Source organism: Galleria mellonella, unplaced genomic scaffold, assembly GCF_026898425.1.
Source record: "Galleria mellonella isolate WM207_F2 unplaced genomic scaffold, CSIRO_AGI_GalMel_v1 utg133, whole genome shotgun sequence".
Classification (NCBI taxonomy): Eukaryota; Metazoa; Arthropoda; class Insecta; order Lepidoptera; family Pyralidae; genus Galleria; species Galleria mellonella.
The window spans coordinates 2,311,835-2,332,948 of record NW_026441990.1 but is presented as its reverse complement, the minus strand read 5'-3'; the positions used below and the strand labels follow the sequence as shown (position 1 = coordinate 2,332,948).

Here is a 21,114-nt window from a genome sequence, read left to right as displayed (position 1 = left end):
GTGTGTTCTTTGCTGCCATTACACTACATACATACATCAATTAAGCAACAACACATGTCAACGCGTCCAGTTTTCACCGCACATCCGGCAATGTGAGCATAAATTAAGAAAAAAAAATTAAACTAGATCGAGTGTAATCGATTAGTTGTCCGGTGTGACGACTCGATATCTCGATATTCGTTGAACTACATTTCAAGTAAGATTTATTGAAATTACTTATATAATTTTTGTGAGTACCCGTAAATTATTATACCATTTTATAATAGTTATGAAAACAAACAAACTATGACTAGCATTAGCTAAGTTCCTTCAGCTTATTAGCTAACAACGTTCCGAACCCTGCAATAGAATCATATAAATAGCTTGTAAATAAAACGATTTTCGTCGGGCAATTATTAGGATTTCAAAATATCCTGTAATATCTTGTGATATTATTATTGTACATGATACTAAAATAATTATTCTAAAAAAATTATATTTAAAAAAAAATCTTTTTAATATTAAAAATCAAACTCGTCCTTACATTTCGTTTTGTTTGATTTTTAATTATTTGGGATTGTACCTTTAACAAAGAGTTCTTAAACGTTCTCTCTTAAGGCGCTTTATACAAATTCCATATTCAAACAAGTTTTTTTTTTAATCTGAGCAAAACAACAGTATAAAACTTTCATTGTGTAATTTCGCTGAAATAAACACATTGATGTAATTATTGTTTTAAATCATAAACAAAAACGAACACGTGAGCAGTTCTTTTATTTGACGCTTATTTCTAATTCAATCTGCATACTAAAAACATAATAGTCAGAAATAAAAACACAAAGCAATCAAATCTCGTAATTTGAAATATATTACTGCGCAGACATCTCGAATACAAGTATGAACTAATTCAGAGTTTGCGTGTCCAACCGATCGCTGGAATATCATTACGATGTACCTATTAGATGCTTATCTATTTCATAATTAAGTCGATAACTAAGTCAGCTATTCAGGGTTGCTATCTAAATACATATAAAAAAAAACTGACAGCAACATCACTCCATAAACAAATGAGTTTTTTTTTATAGATGATAATGGAATGGTAACCAAGCCTGCGCCAACGATAGATATGCGGGTGAGGTAATAGAAAGAATGACAGGTGAGGAGGCATAAGTAAGACCATCGTAACGATTTCACCAGGATTTAACCATGAGGGTTTCCAATGGGGATCACATCGGGGTCCACCTGATGGGGTATATTGTTAGCAATGGGAGCAATAGTAACAATCCAAACCCACTAACAAAGGTCTGTATACGGAGAAGTTCGATTAATTATTTTTAGAAACGTCTTTTTCTGAGAATTTTTTTATATTTATTTTATTATGATTTAATATTGAAAAATACATACAAATTTAAATTTTCACGCTTTTAAGATCAACCTCTGTTTTTTAATCGCGATTTTTATATACCGCAATAGGGTTGCAAGATGGCAATCGATTTTAATAAATTGTAGTACGAGAAATTTTCATGTATAGTTCTCGAAATATGTATATTGTAAAACAACGTTTGCCAAGTCAGCTAGTTATTCAATAAATATCATTTTTTTTTTATTATATCCTTTAAAATTTCTTTATCATTATAGACAACCCTATATACTTCTTTCTATCCAAATTGACGTTTAATTTGTAATATACAATGGTCACTTTGTGCGTGTCAATTGCCGTATCTCCAATTTGTGACTAGATAATTAGTTGATTACGTTGTAATTAGTGAATGTATTCTTGTACAAAACTGTGTTCTTCACACATGATGATAGCAAGATTAATTATGCTTTATCTATATATCTATCGGTGTACAAATTCCTTTATAAAATATATAATAAGGTATATAAAATTACACGACATTATTAATTACAATTACAAAGTTTATCAAAAACTTGACGTATGGTCCCGACATAAAAAACGCCACCTCTTCCTTTCCCTCGACTTAGGGAAGGCAAGTGATAGGCAGCAGCGTCCCTCTTAAAACATCTCCAAGGTCTAACTGCGATTGCCAGTCCGCCTGCCAAACGTGGCAACTACTGGCAAAATCCCCCTAGGGGAAGGCTTTGATAAAAAAAAATATTCAAAAAACTTGACAATTCTGAGGTATTTTTCGAAACCTATCTCTAAGATTAGTTTTAATTTGATATCTCAGCGAAGTCTTTATTCTAAGGACCAATAGGAACTAAATTTCTAACAGATTTGACTCAAAATTATTATAAATATAGTTTATGATGATCTATAAAATAGTAATTTTGTGAAACTATCAATTAGATATATTAGATTCATTTAAATAGATTTAAAGAAATAGCTTCTTAACCCCAGTAACAGTAATAATCGATTATATTATAATATTAATCGATTTATAATCGGATAGAATGGAGGAGGTCCTTCTTTTTATAATTCAAATTAAAACATAGTACACAATAACTGCGTCACTTCTACAACTTGGTCTATCTAATACAATGAATATTAAAATAATGGACGTGAGTTCACAATAGTCAATAATAATTGCTAATTCAAGAATTCACAATGTGCTTAGACATCTCTGGTGTTCAATAATTAAATTCAATATTTTGATACTAAAACAAAAACTAGCTCTTCTTTTGTGCATATCTTTATCTATGATAGTTTTTGTTATATTGATGGCATTGTGACCCAGCGGTACACAGACCGCAAAGGTCACGAGTACCAATCTAGTCGATACAAAATAACTCTTTTAATAGGAGAAAATACTGATAACAAACCCAAGACTCGCCAGTAGGCTCACCTTCTTACGTTAAATTCTAATATGCTCGACGAAGTATAGACATGTGGAGTGTTACTTTATCCACAACCACAATTGACTTATTCCATTTTTTTTATTAGATGTCAATGGAATAGTAGCCCCCCGTGCTATCGGTATATGCTGGCGGGGCATCAGGGAGGGATGATAGGTGAGGATGAAGCAGATTAGTTGGCCTGTCATGACTAATTCAATAATAAATCAGTTACGATATTTTCCAGGGGGGACCGCGTGGTGGTCGATTTGTTTGGTCGATATTGCTAGCACTAAAATTGTTAATTCCCATTACTACCAATCCCTTCTCCCCCCTAACGACTTCAATAGGGATAGTAAACACTAAAATATTTTGAATCCATCATTTCTTGTTGCAGGAGCGTCTCGGCGGCGGTGGGCTGGGCCTCGGTGGAGGCGGGTTCAGGGGAGGCGCGCAGCCGTCCCTCGCCGACTTCCAGCCACCGTACTTCCCGCCGCCGTTCGCGCCTGCACCTCATCCTGCTAGTCCACATCATCAGCAACAGGTAACATAACCAGCACTTTACTTCGGGCACTAGGAGACGAGAAGTTGTCACTCACTTCCACGCAAAACACAATGTTTTCCATTGCCATTTGCATCTGCTCCTTACCCTGCTTTTCCAGCAGACGTTGTTAGTAACGAGACCTAACAGTTGTGAAGCCATCTTTCACCAACTTTTAACCATTATATTTCTCACAATCAGCGCACACTTACACCCTAAATCCTAAATGATCGTGTATAGTATAGGTACAGAGGAATAACACCTGAGTCCTCAAGAAGGGCAACGCATGGGGGGCTGTCATGAGCGAAACAGTATATTCTGTTATGTCCATGGTACTGCTCATATCTATAGGCGATGGTTACCACTTTCCATCAGATGGGCCGTCAACTTTTTGCCATTGCTAAGTTGTGTAAAAAAAAAGTTTCAGAGATTTTTTTCCTATAACTCTTAGGTTGTGCAATAAGCTCCCTGCATCATATCACACCAATTCAGTCGTTTACTGTCCACTACTGAACGTAGGCCTCTCCTTTTTGAAGGATATTACCAGTAGTTGCCACGCTTGACAGGCGGGATGGCAACCGTAGTTAAGCTTGGTGATGTTTAAAGAGGGACGCTGCGTCATATTAAATCTCGAAGACATGCTGAGGTTTCTTCAAGATTTGGAGTGTAGTCAACTTTGCATAACATTTTTTTCTGGTAAATTTACTTTCATTATAACCCCATTACCTGATGTCGATTGACATTACAGGGCTAGCGAAATTTCCACATAATTTATTACCATTTGTTAATTCCATAGAGCCATGGCATGGATTATGGCGGTGGCGGCGGCGGCGGCGCGGAGTACGCCCAGCATTACGCGCCACAGCAGCTACTTCCACGCCACCACGGTCACCACGAACCTCATGCCCACCTACGGCACCATCGTGACCACCACGACGCCATACATGCGCACCATGTAAGTAATACATCGTCACAAACTTTTTGTATATATTTTTCATTTAAAACCTGTTTTTTTTTTACTTCAAATATAAATGTATAATAGAACTTACAAAAACAAACAACCCATCCAACGTTCACTGCTGTTCCTTAAGGAAAATTGATCGGTCTCATGATTTACTATTGGTGGGTGTCGAATTATTGTTCCTTTTTCAAAAATAGTCTGTATATTACGATTACGTTCCTGTGATGTCATCGAGCAAATAACGTAGGCTCATCGATCCATGTTCTGAGGGAGTTTTAGTATTTATTTTAATAAATAAACCCCAATCTGAATAAAGTTTTAGGTAAATATAATTATAACTACAATCCAGGTAAAAAAAGTTATAGACATGTCATATAGTACATCTAAAGCTCCATATGTAATATGTCTATATGTCTACAACAACAGTTCAACCTTCGAATTCAACAATGACTTTAATTAATCTTAAAAAAAATATCTCAAAATATTTGTTCTAAAATATTACATCTATTTTCAATTAACTATAAGATGAGTAGGCATATCCATAAATATAACAGCAAGTAAAACTATTTTATACGGACCCTTACTATTCTACGCACCCTCGCGAAAGAATCTCGGCATAGTTCGCTACCCTAGCGATTTGCCGGCAAAATTATGTTAATAAATTTGTAGCAGATTTTATGATCTAAACTATTTCACCTATACATAACAATAATAGGCAAATATAATAGATATGACTGTCAATATTGCAACTACTTGTTTCAAGGAAAATTTATTTTAGATTTTTAATTTACTACACTCACCTAATCATCCCAATTAGGGCTCAAACAAGGGTATTTCATTGTTTATTCGTTAGCATCGTATGAGAAATGGGTGTTTCAAAAAAGGAATAAAGAGGTGTCTTCAGGGTCGGCAATGTGCACGTAATACCCCTGGTATTCCAGACGTTCAAAAGCTACAGTAACCGCTTACCATAAGGCGAGCCGTATGCTTGTTTACCACCTCAGTGATGTAAAAAAATTACCGATTTGGCTTTTTTACATATTTGTAATAGTCCTTTTTTACTATGAGAAAAGAAAATTATCGAGATAGTACAATAGGTAATGACATTAATCTTAAATTATCAAAAGATACTTCGAGTATATACTAAAATGTCATGATGATTGGTTGGATCAGAGGCATCAAGAAATTACAAACTCACTTTCACATTTATAAATTAAATATATTTTATTAACATGTGATGCAATGTAGATATAAAATATATGATACTCCTAACTATCTAGTAATAATATGAAATAATTGAATCTATAGATACAATTTAAAAATATCTTGCTTTTAGAAATTTCCAACGGCTACCATGTTCTTATTTCGAATTTTCGAACAATATTTTCTTTTTTAGTATATCGTCCTCAGGTCATAATATTTTTAGCCAACAATACGTCGACACCACTCTAGCAGATTAGCCGTTAGTAATGTTCCGGTTCATGTGAACGGCTATTTCGCACAATGGCGGCCGATTTTTGGGGGGAAACTAGATGTCATTTTGTTATTGAACCGCGATTTATGAAAATATAAAATAGCTCAGATTTATTTTTATACTTCTCATAGACTTTGCAGTACCCAACATATTTAATGATGAAGCTTCTTCGAAAAATATAATCTACATTTTTACTAATAAAAAGCAAACATAAGTAATATGATTTTTGGAAATAAAGATATGATTTCATTAAGATTAATCACTTAATAGAATATGATAATCTATTTAAATAGCACTTCATGCAACGACACCACCACAGATGAACGTTACATATACCTGAACTTCAAAATCTGATTGCGTTCCAAATTTTATACAAAATTTAGCTAATCTGTATTTTATGACGGCGTAAGGAATCTTAACACTATCTGAAAAGAATTATTATTGTTCCCAACCAAAATAAAACAATGAAACTTTGATGATGTGACTTTATCCTTTCTTCCAAATTCACAAAGCCATACTTCGGAAGTTTTTTTTTTATGGATGATAATGGAATGGTAACCCCACCCGCGCCATCGGTATACACCGGCGGGGCACCAGTGAAGGATGATAGGTGAGGATGAAATAGGTCAGTTAGCCCATCGTGACGAATTCAACAATAATTGTTCACGATGGTTTCCAAGGAGAACCACGTGGAGGTCGACCTAGTGCTAGCAATGGGGCTGTCAAACTCCATTACTAACAATCCCTTTCTCCCCTACTTCGGAAGTTACCTACTACTGCTATCGATTTTACGGGCAAAATCTAAGTTAGACTCACAATTACTTAGAGTTAAAAGTGCACTTGACCGGTTTGTTAATTTTGTGTTTCTTTTTTTTTAGCTCTCCCATGGCGGATTTAGCTATGGCGGTGGTGAGAGACGAGCGGACTATGGTGCCAGAGAGCAGCATGAGTTGGCATTACACCATGCACTGCACTCGGCTGAAGAAACGCCGGTGAGTGGACCAAGCCTCTGATCATAGATACACTATTTAAATATTTATACTACATATGAATATAATGGAAGTGAAGGGTCTTATCACATTATGAATTTGTTATTATACTAGCTGTACCTTACGACTTCGCCTATATATCTGATGTAGATATGACCACGGTTAAACTATAATAGATAGATAGATAGATGCGTATAACTTAATTAAGAAAAGAGCTATCAAATGAAAAAATGTTTTTTTAAGTAAAAAGGTACTTCTAGAGATTAGCGTGTTTTTTTTTTATAACACAGAACGCAAATGAGTATACGGCTCACCTGATTGTAAGTAACTACGAGCACCTGCAATACTTGAGGCATTGCAGACTTGCTACCGGCTTTTTAAAAAGGAATATGCTCTTTTCTTGAAGGTTACGATGTTGTATCGATTGAAAACAAAACAAACAAACAAACTCTTCTCTCTCTCTCTCTCTCTCTCTCTCTCTCTCTCTCTCGCTTTATTATATCTATTAGGATAGATATAATATTTATTGACAATATAGTATTAATACCGATAAAAAAAATGCATACGTAAAAAGAAAGGATTAACAGCAATTAGTACAAGAGACGGTTTAATCTTTAATGCAATCTCTTCCAGTCATACTTTTGTGCACACCTTATATATTAAATAATTTTTTTATCACATATCATTAAGTAATACGTTCATTCCATCAGCTTAGTCCTTAGAAATAAAAACACATAAAGAATACCATGGGCTTTACAGTGTATTCTGTGGCGTCCGTAGAGTTGTTTTTAGCTATTCATCCTTCAACTTATTTGCTTTTTTAAATTGCATAAAAAATGCTATAGGTACAAACAGAAAAAAAAAATGTAAAACAAACAGTCCGACAAGAAAACAATACTATGTGGGAGACCACATTTTTTGTTGCTCAACTTAAACTACTTCCAAACAATTCTCGTACTGAGCCTGCTTGTGTATCAAAAATATTGACTACAAAAATGCCAATTACTTTGCTTTCAATAGCCCCTCGCGAGTTTCGGGCGACGGTCAATATCCTCAAGAAATATGTCCGCCAATCCAATAGGAATTTAATAAGCTAAGTAAATTAAAAACCCCGTCGAAGCATCACAATGTAGGAATTCTTGCCCTTTTCTATAAATTCTATGTAACATCTTTGTTCTACATTTTTTTTTATTTCATAATATAACACTACATTTATGTGATTACTTGCTTAGTATTCAAATATTATAAATATTCAATAAAAAAAAAAAATACCATAACATTTTTTTTTTATTGAATATATGACAAACCCGCCATGTTGAACTACAAATATAATATCTGTAGATAGGTAGGAGTATTAATCTATCTATGACTATATTATTCTGTTTTTTTTTTTCTAGAATACAGGCATGGACGACACTAGTGGCTTCATGACAGATCTTCCATTATTAAAAAGTAAGTATCTATTTATTATATTTTAATCTTCTTATACCTTTTTAATTACTAACTTCTTGTCCGTTATATTATATGCGTGTACTTCAAAAATATAAAACCTATGTTATAGACCACTTAATGCTGTATTAGGATAAAATATATAAGAGATTTTAATTAAGACCTTCAGGAACAAAACGGCATAAATTTAATTCAATTAATTCAATTTAGTGTAATAATTTTTACATGATGCCGGAAGAACCCTACAAACAAACAAATAAAATTCCTAAATATTATTGTTTTGGCATCCATGGGTAAGATCCCTCATATTATTTTTTCTTTAATGTCTTCCATATATGGACATCATCTAGTTATAATTTTATTATATTAATAAGATTCCGTGTATTATTATTGTTGCACAACTGGTATAAAGCATTTGATTTAATTAATTAAAATACTTTATACCAGTCGACTAATTAATCAAATTAATAGAGAATAATAAAAAGATTAAGTGCTTAAAAGACACTAAAATATTTAATTGCATTTTATGAGGTAGCAAATGTATTTGATAAAATAACACACCCAAATCAACTTTCTATTTTTTTTATGTTGTATTAAGCAATAACTAACCATACAAAACAGTATATTATATGTCCCAATGACAGAGGTGGCTCTTGCAAAAATATATTTTAGATCAGTGTCTAAATTTAATTTCTGTTTAGAGTACCGTAGTCGTTTGACTAACTCTTGAAAGTAATTATTTACTTTAAAGAGCAAAATCATACCCAAATATGGCAACATCGGAATTATCTGTCAATTTTTAAAAACAATTGTGTAAATAATTTTCAATATTACCGAATGGTTGTTTAAAATTGTTCTAGTAGCAAACTAAAGCGTACTTTCATGATAAATCCGTAACCGTATAGTACTATAACAAACTATCTATTAAAAGAAGAGTATTTTCTTTTGAATTTTCTTCTATCTTTTTATTTTACATATTTTCCTTAGTCGTCTCTTCCTAGGGAAAAAAGTTAACATATTAATTTTTTAGTCTGTCACCAACCCCACACATCTCGTTTGTAATAGTTAAACAGAATTAACGATATAAATTCAACATCATGAATTATTATTATAACCTCGTCATGATGTTGAATTTATATTGTTATAATATATATTTAGTTTTATTGCTTGTATTTTAAAATTATACACGTTCCTCGTTATAATTATCTCTGAGAACATAACTACAGAACCTTATGTTAATGCGTACCCAACACGCACTTGTTCTTTTTTATTTACATCAGATGAATGAGTCAATTAATCAGTGTTGAAATTGTACAGGACTGCCACATTATAAATAATTAAACGATGTTAATCGCCGACACTGCGGAAAATTTTAATATAGATCTACTCGTGATCTTATGATAGCGCTGTTTTTTTTTTTATTTTCTCAAAGTGGAAAAGTTTTTCTATTCGGTTATTTTTTTATTCGTGTACATTATAGGTTATTTGGTAAGCAATGTTTTCGCCAATTCTAAGTTTACTTTGACGTTGTTTTTTAATTAAAAAATGTTCCGTGTTGGTCCCACACTAAATTGTAAAGTTTGATGTTTTTTTTTTTTATTTTTAATGGATGATAATAGAATGGTTACCCCGTCTGCACTGTCGGTATAAACTGGTGAGGCACCAGTGAGAGATGATAGATGAGGATGAGAAGTTAGGTCACTTAGCCCATAGTGATGAATTCACCTGGAATTAAACACGATACTTTCCAGAGGGGACTGCGAGGAGGTTGATCTGACAGAGTTTATTGTTAGCAATGAGGCTGCTAGTCCACATTATTAACAATCCCTTCCAAATTCCAATATTTGAAGCTGTCCCATGTGGGTCCTATTCTATTTTTGTAAAGATTAAAATTCTCTCATGTTGGTCTCCCTACTTGTATTCGACCACGTGGATGATATTTAATAAAAAGTGCAAACGTACTAACTAGACTTTGCCCTAATTTAGGATAAAAGTATTCTACATATTAGGTAATTCAGCATGTAAATTTATCTTTATACAAATTTTAAGTCCAGTCCATTCAATCGTTTAAACGTTAACACACATTAAAACACACAATTTTTTATTTATTTAAGACATCTAACTCAAACATAATAAAAAAACCTACATAAAATAGCAAATAATTTTATTCCTCAAATACTCCGCCCATGTTGAACATGGAACATATCTTCAGATGGTACCCATTACCTGTTTTACTATATCTTAAATCGCACGAAGCACATTCGAATCGAACTGATAAAATAAATATATATTATTAACTTATCAAAGATTTTTATTCTTCCACCGATGACCCAGCACCGATAAAACTGTAATTAGGCCTCATGCCGTACTTATCGGATAGGTGTATCGATTTTTCTAAGTAGATTGTAAAAAATCCATCTCATTCAACGGCCGAATGAATCGGTATGGATGAAATAAAAGTATCGATCAATCAATCTATATTTGAATAGCGTTTCGTATTTGGTAATGAATCGTCGGGATCCGAATGCAATTTGAATGTTGTTAATGTACAGTAACATCAAAATTAACATGATAAGGTGCTCACTTTACATTTTTGTAACATTGATGATGATGATGATGATGATACAGCCAGACAGACAGTAATTGTCCATTACTGAGCATAGACCTCCCACTTGGGGCGAGGGGTGTCTCCTAATTACCACGCTTGACAAGCGTTGCTTGCTCTTGAAAGCTTAAAAGCTACATTAAATTTGTAAAATATATGCATTTTATAAAATAATTTATGAATGAAATTGAAGCCAACGAAATTGCAGAAACAACTCATAGAAAATAATTTTAATTTAAAAAAATACGTCATAAGTCAAAAAACGAACGTTGAGTTTTATATAATTGGCCGCTAATAAATACCCGAGAGATTTTTTTTTTATAATTTCAAAAGGCAGGGTGTTAAATAGCCAGTATGGTGCAAAGCTAATGACACACTAATGTTTATTGTATTAGGGTTACCATAGAGAAATATTACAATGAGAATGGTGATCACGCTGAGAGCATGTTTGGGGCGTGGCAGTGATTGTTAAGAGTGCCATTGTTGGTATTCGGAGCCGGGAATTTTGTAATCACCAATATTTTTAGTAGGTACACTACATACATATTTATTATACATGTATCATGTAGTTATTTTTTTTTTTTACAAACTTTGTGCAAAAAATATTTTAAAAACAGAATTGTTCTCAAATATTTTTTTTAATGAATTTTATCTAATAATATTTCTGTTTTATAATTCAGATCAATTTATCACCTCTAAATAGATCAGCTATTTTTTTTATAAAAAGTTTTTGTTTTTATCGAATAGTCTTTTTATATTTTTGTAGAAACAGATAAAATGCACTAGTCTTCTATTATTCAATGTCTTTCTAAGTTGCATATAAGAAAGTATATAATTTTTGTCTAAAGATATAAATACCATAGACATGGAATCTTTGTTTTTTGTCATACCTGAGGACTACGGTATTTTTTAGTTATATGTGAAAATGGAATGGTAGCCCCGCCTGCGCTATAGGTTATGCGCTATACGCTTGTGGGGCACCAGTGATGGTTGATAGATGAAAATGAAAAGGCAAATCAATTAGTCCATCGTGACGAATACACCCGGAATTTAGCACTATGGGTGTCCAGGGGGATCACGTGGAGCCAAACCTGACAGGGTAGGTAGGTAGGTATTGCTAGCAATGAGACTGGTAGTCCGCGTTACTAGTAATTACTTCCCCCCCTCCCCCCACTCCGGATTACAGTATTATGCATCAATACCCTGTAATCTCACTGCCACATCGGATCAGAAACATGAGTGCGTCAGATAACCCAAACAGGCAACACTCCCTCTGGTACCTTCCTATATTAATTCCATATTTTTACTACAGCAATGAAAGGTCGAGATGGCCTAGGCGGAACTGGTTCCTGTGCTCCAAACGACGTATTCTGCTCGGTTCCTGGGCGGTTATCGCTACTATCTTCCACCAGCAAGTACAAGGTCACAGTGGCTGAGGTGCAGAGACGGTTATCGCCGCCTGAGTGCCTCAACGCGTCCCTGCTAGGCGGCGTCCTAAGAAGGTAAGTGTCAGAAATTACTTTAAAAAAAAACAAAAGAAAATAATTAGAAACTTTTAAATTAAATAAAACAAGATAGTTTATGACTTTTCAAAAACAAATAAGAGGTGATTTTGTAAAATGAAATGTTCCAAAATTAACTTCACGTAATTATTCAAGAACTATTTAACTAAACTTGCATAGATCCTACTAATTCCTCAATAAACAACTGTGAACGTTTGTAAAGATATTTATATTTAGAAGGCTGATAAGATTTCAATGAAATTTAATATATAGATAGATCTTTCTATGTACTGAATTTCGATTCTAATTGACACAAGCAAAGCCGCAGAGCACTACTATTATTAAATATGAGTAAAATTTCTTAATGAAATTAATTTGATGGTTCAACGCATGTAACATCTTTCCGGTAGATAGCTATTTGCATTCATTATTTTTTATACTTGAAATAATTTAATGTAACATTAAGCAATAATTTAATTTAGATTTAGACCCCAGCGTGTACCGTCCATTTTGAATTAACTCCCGTTTTATTTGCCGTGTATATTCATTAAGTTTTTGCGCTGGCAACACCGTAGTCATGTTTGTGGTTGATACTAAAGACATGTTTGACTTTCGGTTAGTGCTTGTAGCGTTTTAGGGTTCTTTAAAAGTAAACACACAATTTAATTTACGTGGAATGGTTACTTTTGAGCGAAAATTATTCTTGAAATGAAATGAAATATTTATGTTCTTTAAACAGACATTTGAAATAATAAAGGTCATGTGACACAGAACTTTTTGTATCTGCTTAATTGTCTTAAAATTCTAGGCATGCAAATTTAATATATTATATATCAAAAAATCTTTGTAGGTATGTTTAGACTAGACTATATATTACTAGACAAAGCTTTTTTATAGTCAGCATTCTCATATAACCAAAATAATATTTAATATTATTTATATGCCCAATTTTCTTATTTGAAACAGAACCCTGTCTTATTATTATTTTCATATTATTATTTTTTTTATTTAATTTATCTCTTTAAAAACTTCACCATATCTCGGCGGTTGGTTGTGGTTTATCCGTTCATCTAAAGTTTTTTTTTTATACAATTTAGTAAACTACTAACGACCTGCCCGGCTTCGCATGGGAGCAATGTAGAAACAATGTTGTGTCAATATGTAAAGATTAATAATTTTACTAATATATCTGTTTAAATAGCTTTTTAAACTCCATATAATTTATATAATTTTTTTAAACATTAAATTGATTATAGAAAGCTATCTGTATAATATAGAATGCCAACGCTAACTTTTTGTAGTTCTAATAAAGACGAAAAAATTTATATAAATTATTTTATTATTTTTCAGCATTTTCAATATAAACTCTCAATCGACTTGATTTCTTGTGACATCTTAAACAATTATCATCATATTATTTAAAAAAATTAACACAAAACTATACAATTAAACCTTCCTCTAGAATAATTCTATCTATTGATAAAAACTGTATTAAAATCCATTGCGTAGTTTAAAAGATCTAAGCGAACAGACGGCGGGAAGCGACTTTATTTTAAAATATGTAAAGATAATATCTCATACAATACGTGTTTAGTGCGTATTTAGTAAGAGCACATGTAAGTACATACATACTGTGTTATATATTCTGTAGTTAAATTACATATGTATATACATATGTAAATACCCTATTTTCTCTATTTGTTTGTTCATAACGTTGCATCATCAATTACATTTTCTATTATTCCTGTCCACGATTGACTATTAGATAATGTAGTGTTAAGTTCGCTTTTTACACTGTCTAGGTGTATTAAAGTTCAATAAACACATTTGTACCTACCTATGTATCCACTTTACGCCACATTTTTTGTCGATTCAAAGAAAACAATTATAATATCGTTCACTTGTCAATTAACGTAAATAAATTATCTTTACGTTGCTTAATTGAACAATTTTTATTTATATCAATTTGTTATACATTCTATCGAAGTCAATGTACGAATCATGAGTTATCTCAATTGTATGAAGTCGTGTAGTAAAAGTCTTGAAGTTAATTGGATGATAACGTTAGGAAAAAAATGTCTAGAAATTCTTGATATAAAATAATTACATTATATTTCAACAGCCACGCGTATAAGGTCGCGAATAGACATAGTCTATCTATATTAAGTAATAAAAATTAACGGTTAGACAGTTTAACTATTTTTTTTTATGTTTATAATAGTTTATGTTCATTATTCATAATATTAAAGTTTTTCTCTAACTGTAACTAGATAATTTCTGTGCAAAAATTAATGAATAAATTTTAATAAAATTTAGTTTAATGCTATTTTTTTGTTTTTATTTTTGTAAAGGTCTAAGTGGCGATGTTAATATAATACCTAATTCAAGTAAATAGGTCTGCGTTACTTCGAACATAAAACCGTTTGTATTAAATCTACACAACCACTTTATTAAATTTTTAAATATTACAGTATAACATAGCTGGCTCTTGTATTGTATCTATCCATATCGATAATTCAAACAGAAGCATTTTATAAACAGTTTTATAACACCATAAATATTAATTTATTTTATTGAGTTTATACTTCTAAATGGTTGCATAGATTTATTTTCCAGTTTCGTCAATGTATGGACAGTGGCAGCTCATAAATAAAGTAGTGATTTATGGTTTCAAAAATGCAATTATTTTCTATTATTATTTGTCGATTGTCTAGCCTTGTAGTCCCGGCATAGAATAGGCTACTCTTTCCTTTCCCGTGAGTATCGTAAAAGCCGACAAAAGGAAGACGAGGGATGAACAGCAACGTCCCTCTTAAAACATCTCTAAAGCCTGACTGCGGTTGCTAAACCACCTGCCAAGCGTGGCAACTACTGACAAACGCCCCAAGGGCGTTTATGTTCAGCAATGAACAGTCAAAGGTTGATATGATGATTATTTGTCGAATAAATAGCATTGCAAAAAACAACCCATGTGTAGGTAATACGCGAGTACAGTGTATGTGTAATACACATTATGAGATATCAATTTATGATAAATAAGTGGTATTTTTTATTATTATTATTATTTTAATGGTCTAGGTGACGATGTTAATTTAATGCCTAATTAAACAGGTATGCATCACTTCGAACATAAAACCATTTGTATAAAATCTATACAACCACTTTATTAAATTTCAAAATAATAGCTCTTTTATGGTATCTCCTATGCATATCGATATTTTTAACAGAAGCATAATATATATAGTTTTATAACACTGTAAATATTAATTAAATTTATTGCATTTATACTTGTAAATGGTTGCATAGATTCATTTTTTAGTTTCGTCAGTGTATAGGCAATATCGGTTTTTAAAGTAGTGATTACTTTATGGATTCAACATTTTTTTTTTATTACTTTATATAATTTGCCGCATAAACAATATTTTAAGAACAACCAATATGTAGTGTGTGTGTAATACACACTATGAGACATTCAATTATATTCCTAAGTATAAATCTAATAACATATTATGAGCAGCTGCTAATGGCAGATGAATAATTGATCTTATTGCCTATATTTTCTTGTTAGCATATAGTCTTTAAATTGTAATATTTATTTTACCATTTCAGTAGTCGTGTGGGCAGCTGTTGTAAGTTAACGTTGTCATAACGTTTGACATTACTTACCAATTCAATTTTCTTTGCCACACTGTTGACTTTAAAAAAGTAATTATTTTTTTAATAAACCGCTCTAACCACAGATAATAAAATACTTGTAAATTAGGATTATATCCGCGTAAATTACTATAATAAGTACTCAAAATAACTAACGCAATATTTGTTAACCCACATCGGGTAGTATGGAGATTATGGCACACTAACGTTATTTTTTTATAATTTGGATTTGGATCGTATCTCGCAAACAGTTTGATATAATCGAAAATTGCTCGATTTGCTAACAGTTTTAATTTTTATTACGTGTAATATTAGTAGTACGTTATTCTACGTCTATAAGTATCACCAGGTTAAGGTGGGTAGGATTTTTTATGCAACTTAGAATGGCAAATAAGCTGTCGACCTACCTGATGGAAAGTGGTCACCGTCGCCTATAGACATAAGCAGTACCATGGACATATGATACCCCCCATGCGTACTCAAATTATAAATTCATATAATCATAATAATAATCAGCCGCCACGTTATTAAGATGAAATCAGTAAATAAAAATGACTCGAGTCAGAAGAAATGTTTTTAAAGTTTTTTATAATATAAAGCGTAGATCACGTTCAAGAGTAGACGACAAACAGCTTAAATGAAAACGACTTAGTTCGTGTAGCCTTTCGAATTTTTAAAAAGCTATGCGAATTAACTAGTACCGGTCATTATAAGGATATTATTTTCTATCTGAATATTCAATGAGGGTTGTTTAAAAATTCTCTCCGCTCCATGTCAGTTTGCTCAATTAAACTCAATTTGATACGAGTGCTGACTGTCCGGTTATAATAATTACGATGTTACAGTTATACTAAAAAGCGGTAATAGATGGAACACCTTGCTTGAGCTCAAGATTAAATCCCAGCTCATATTTTTCAAATTAATGTCTGCTACTTGGTAGTGCACGTAAAGTGGTATGATTATAGACACTACCTATAAAGAAGGCGATATAGAAAATATTGACACCAAAAGTATACACAGAATAAGTGTCGATTTACAATGGTTACTGAAACTAGAGATTGCAACTACTCTGTAATGGTGAATTATAACACCCATTGGTCCGTTACGTTCATCTCTCCTCATAAAAGGATATCGGGCTACTTTTACTCAGTATGTCAAGTCCGACTTGGTATGTCTACCTATAAAATATTACTTATAAATTTCGATCCTTGTAATGAAGATAAAATAGAATATATGCACATCCGATTCTTACTCCGTTACTATACAGAGATAATTTATATTAGATATAACTCTAACTCAGTCACTTTGAATTTTGACATGTAAATGCAGACGTCTGTTTTCGATAGAACAGTTACCTACATGTTTAAAAAATCATTAAAAAAGACTTTTGTGACTATTCTAAATATTAACAGTAATTGATGGTTCCATATTTAAGAACTGAGTTGAATTATTTAAATCCGAAACCGTGACAAAAGATTTATCACATATCTATTTGTACATTAGTCGAATGTAAATTAGCTGATGCTGATAGCACTTTAAAAGCAAATCACAAAATTTAACCACTGATACTGGCTATCGAGCTTGTGGCTTAAGAAAAAAAATACAACATGGCAACACCGTTACGTACTAGGTTAATAATGGCGGGAAAAGAGCAGCTGGTCGTAACTTGTGTTACATCGATTAATTCACATTTTTAATCGCTCACTGTCTTACATGACAATTAGCGAATAAATATTAAATTTAAGTGACATACGTAAACTTTGAAGCAGTCACTAGATAGCCACTAAAAAGATTATAAAACTAGCAATTTTCATGTCAGATAGAATGTTTCATTTTCTTTATGTTGCAGTACATACGAAGGTATGATTATTCATTAAATTGACCTTTATTACCGTAATTTAATTTCTCATAAATTTATTGAGCTATAATACATACTCATGTCAATTAAAGACATAAATTGGCAGTAAATATTAATATTTATAACGCTGTATAGCAAAAATTATCATACAATGGCTTTCTGATGATAGGTAAAAGAAACTAATTAGGTAAATTATCGTCGTAAAGAATAGTGATATCCTATATAAAACTATGTAATCTTATGGATTCCAAACTGAACGCCATAAAAACATTTGGTAATGAACATACGTAGTTGGTCACTACATGAACTAGGAATTACAGTTTACCACAATCGTAGCTCATCATATAGGCACTCATCATATCAGCCGTTAACTGTCCACTGTTGAACATAGACCTACCCTGTTAGAGTTGGCAACCGCAGTTAGTTTTTGGCATATTTAAAAAGAAATGCTAATCTTCAAATCATTAAGTTTCCTTAGTCGCCTCTTACGACACCCACGAGAAAGGAAGGGGTGGCCTAATCTATACCGGGACCACATGGCGAATAGGTACTCAGTTTGTCATAATTACTGTTCATTGTACGTTACAATTAGGGATGTCATCACGATGTCGGTAATGGTATGGTTTCGTTTAAAAAACAATAATGTAGCATATTTGATAGTATATTAATAAAGTTGAACAACTTTCACCAAGGAGGCTAAGTAAAATTAATACTTATTAATTTTTCTTAATCAATTTTTTAACAATGATTGTATCTTACGAATAAAGACTAAGGTCAAATATTTAAAATTAAGAATGTGCAGTAACAAACAAAAGCAAATAAATTGATACTGCCATATCAAAATCACATCTACTTATACGAAATAAATCATTCGTAAAAATTTCTAAACATACCTACTCGTCACTGACAAAAGACTCTGTCATAACAGAATTGAAACTACTCTTTCGAAATTCAAAAACTTGTTGAATATACATCCGCCATTTTGAATCAATCAATCGGATTGGATTATTAATGGATTTACAACATTATAATGTTATTTTCTTCTTCAGGTCGTAATTGATACAGTAATTGGACATGACGTCGTTCTGGCATTCTTACTTTTTTTTATTTTGTTCCACAAAAATAAATCGATGTGAAATGTAATACATTTACGTACAATATGATTTCAAAAACATTTGTCGTATTTCTAGTAAGATTTTTTAATAATGTAAAGTTTACTAGTAGATCACTCCTTAGAAAGGATAAAGGATGTGTTTGCCAGAAGGAGGCTTTGTGCAAAAGTCATCTGCTTGAATAACTCTATCCCATTCGTGTTTCTTTCGTGAAGCAGTTGTGCTTGTATGGCTGTGTTTCGGTTTAAAGGGTGGGATATCGCAATGAAATTACAGAGTACAGAGGCTTAACTGGTACTGCTCATGTCTATAGGCGACGGTTACCACTTTCCATTTGTTGGGCCGTCAGCTTGTTGACCATTCTAAGCTGCAATAAAATAAATAATAAAATGTTAATAAATAATAAATAAAATAAACGTCAATGATTTCAATTTTACTCTGTATTACATGTACAACTGCTATTTTGTTCATATGTGTATTAAATTCACTGCGATATTATTGACAGCCATCTAAGAAAATATTTCTTATGCCTGCTAATGATTTTATATAGTAAGAAAGTATATAAAGATATAAGCTGAACTGGTTTCCATTTCACACTATATATTAGGTGATAGTTAGTTCAAATTGGCTACAATTGGCCTATCCCACGGTTTCATCAAATTTATTACGGAACTCTATAATTTGTTTACGGATGCCAAATATGTATGCACCGATTAAATTTATATGTCAATTTGATACGACGCCTAAAGAGCCGAAAGTATGCTCAAATCTACTTACAATTAATAACCTTTTAAATTGACCTTTAAGCTCTAACTAATAAGAATACAACTATCGGAAAACGGAATCTTTTCGTCATAATTATCGTATTCGAATCAAGGTGTGTACTCGATTGATAATCTCTTTAATCGGAGTGTCAGGCATCGATACGAGTACTCGATACTCATTGGATGCCCATTAGTACCGTCCAATCTGTCGATTCATTCCATTTAGTTTTCCATTGATTCGGAATTCATTGTTTAGCTCGTTAGTTGTGCGGATGATTCTCAAAATCTTTTGTACTTGTCTAAACGAACGTGTGAAAATGTTACTTACGCTAGAACGGTTTGCTGTCTTATTATAATTGTATTTATTACTAGATATATCCAGAAGGTTGTTAGTGTACTCGCAAATGAAAAATCTATTATTAATTTTGTGGTGTTGCAGATACAAATTACATACATATTAAAAATAAATTATACAACACCTATCAAGATAACAATAAATGTAAGAAATTTAGTAAAATTAACTTGGTGTCTGCCGTCTGGTTCTGATATAGAATGGACCATCCCATCCTATCCCGTGGATGTCGTAAGAGGCGACTAAGGGAATTTATTTGTTGTGTGAATTTATTATCTAACTGCGATTGCCAACCCGCTTATCAACTGTGATAACTATTGGCACCCCCCCCCCCGCTATAGGGGAGGCAGAAACAGTTAATGGTTGATATATTAATAATAATAACGTGTTGTCTAAACAGTTACCTATTTTCACTAGACACTGCGTCTGAGGTTACCACAAAAAATAGAGTAACCACAAGATATAGAGGCGTGTATCTATTAAATTTCTTGTAACAAATCTGTTTTTTTTTCAACCGACATAATAAAATAACAAATATAGAAAATTATATACGAAGGTTATTTCTAGTTATTGTAATAAATAAATTATTTTGAAATTTTATTAATCTTAATCCGTTCACGAAAACATAGCTACTAGTTAGCACCATTCACAATTTTGCTATTTCTTGATTGATCTCAAGTTATTTTTATACATTGTTGTTTGTAACTACAAAGAAATATGCTACGTACTAATTCCGCGGAAGGAATTTGTTCGCATACCGCGGGGAGACAAAGACGCTGTTAAGAGAAAATTAGGCTCATCACCGAATGGGGTCGCGCCGAGTTCGATGATTTATTTAAAATTTATCTCCAACTTTTTAATGAATACCTACCCCTCCTTATCTACGGTTTATAAATTGAAATGACAAAATGCGACTACATTCATTTAAATTTAATAAATTCTTATATATCCTACTAGATGTTAGTTATTCATTCACGACGACTTCAAAAACGACTAAACAGATTTGAATTTAAAAAATAAAATTTGTAAAAATTATAAAGGTATGTATGTATTATGTAGGTATGTAAATATTATATAA

The 21,114-nt window shown here is 32.2% G+C and overlaps 1 protein-coding gene across 1 annotated transcript in view; it reads left to right on the top strand.

Moving 5' to 3' along the window:
• Positions 1 to 21,114, top strand: part of LOC113511179 (transcription factor AP-2-epsilon) — a 60,598-nt gene that overhangs the window by 31,137 nt on the left and 8,347 nt on the right. Inside the window, 5 exon segments of the mRNA XM_052903208.1 lie at positions 3,173 to 3,319; positions 4,113 to 4,271; positions 6,630 to 6,743; positions 8,138 to 8,192; positions 12,107 to 12,296. Of these exon segments, the coding sequence (XP_052759168.1) occupies positions 3,173 to 3,319; positions 4,113 to 4,271; positions 6,630 to 6,743; positions 8,138 to 8,192; positions 12,107 to 12,296 (665 nt within the window).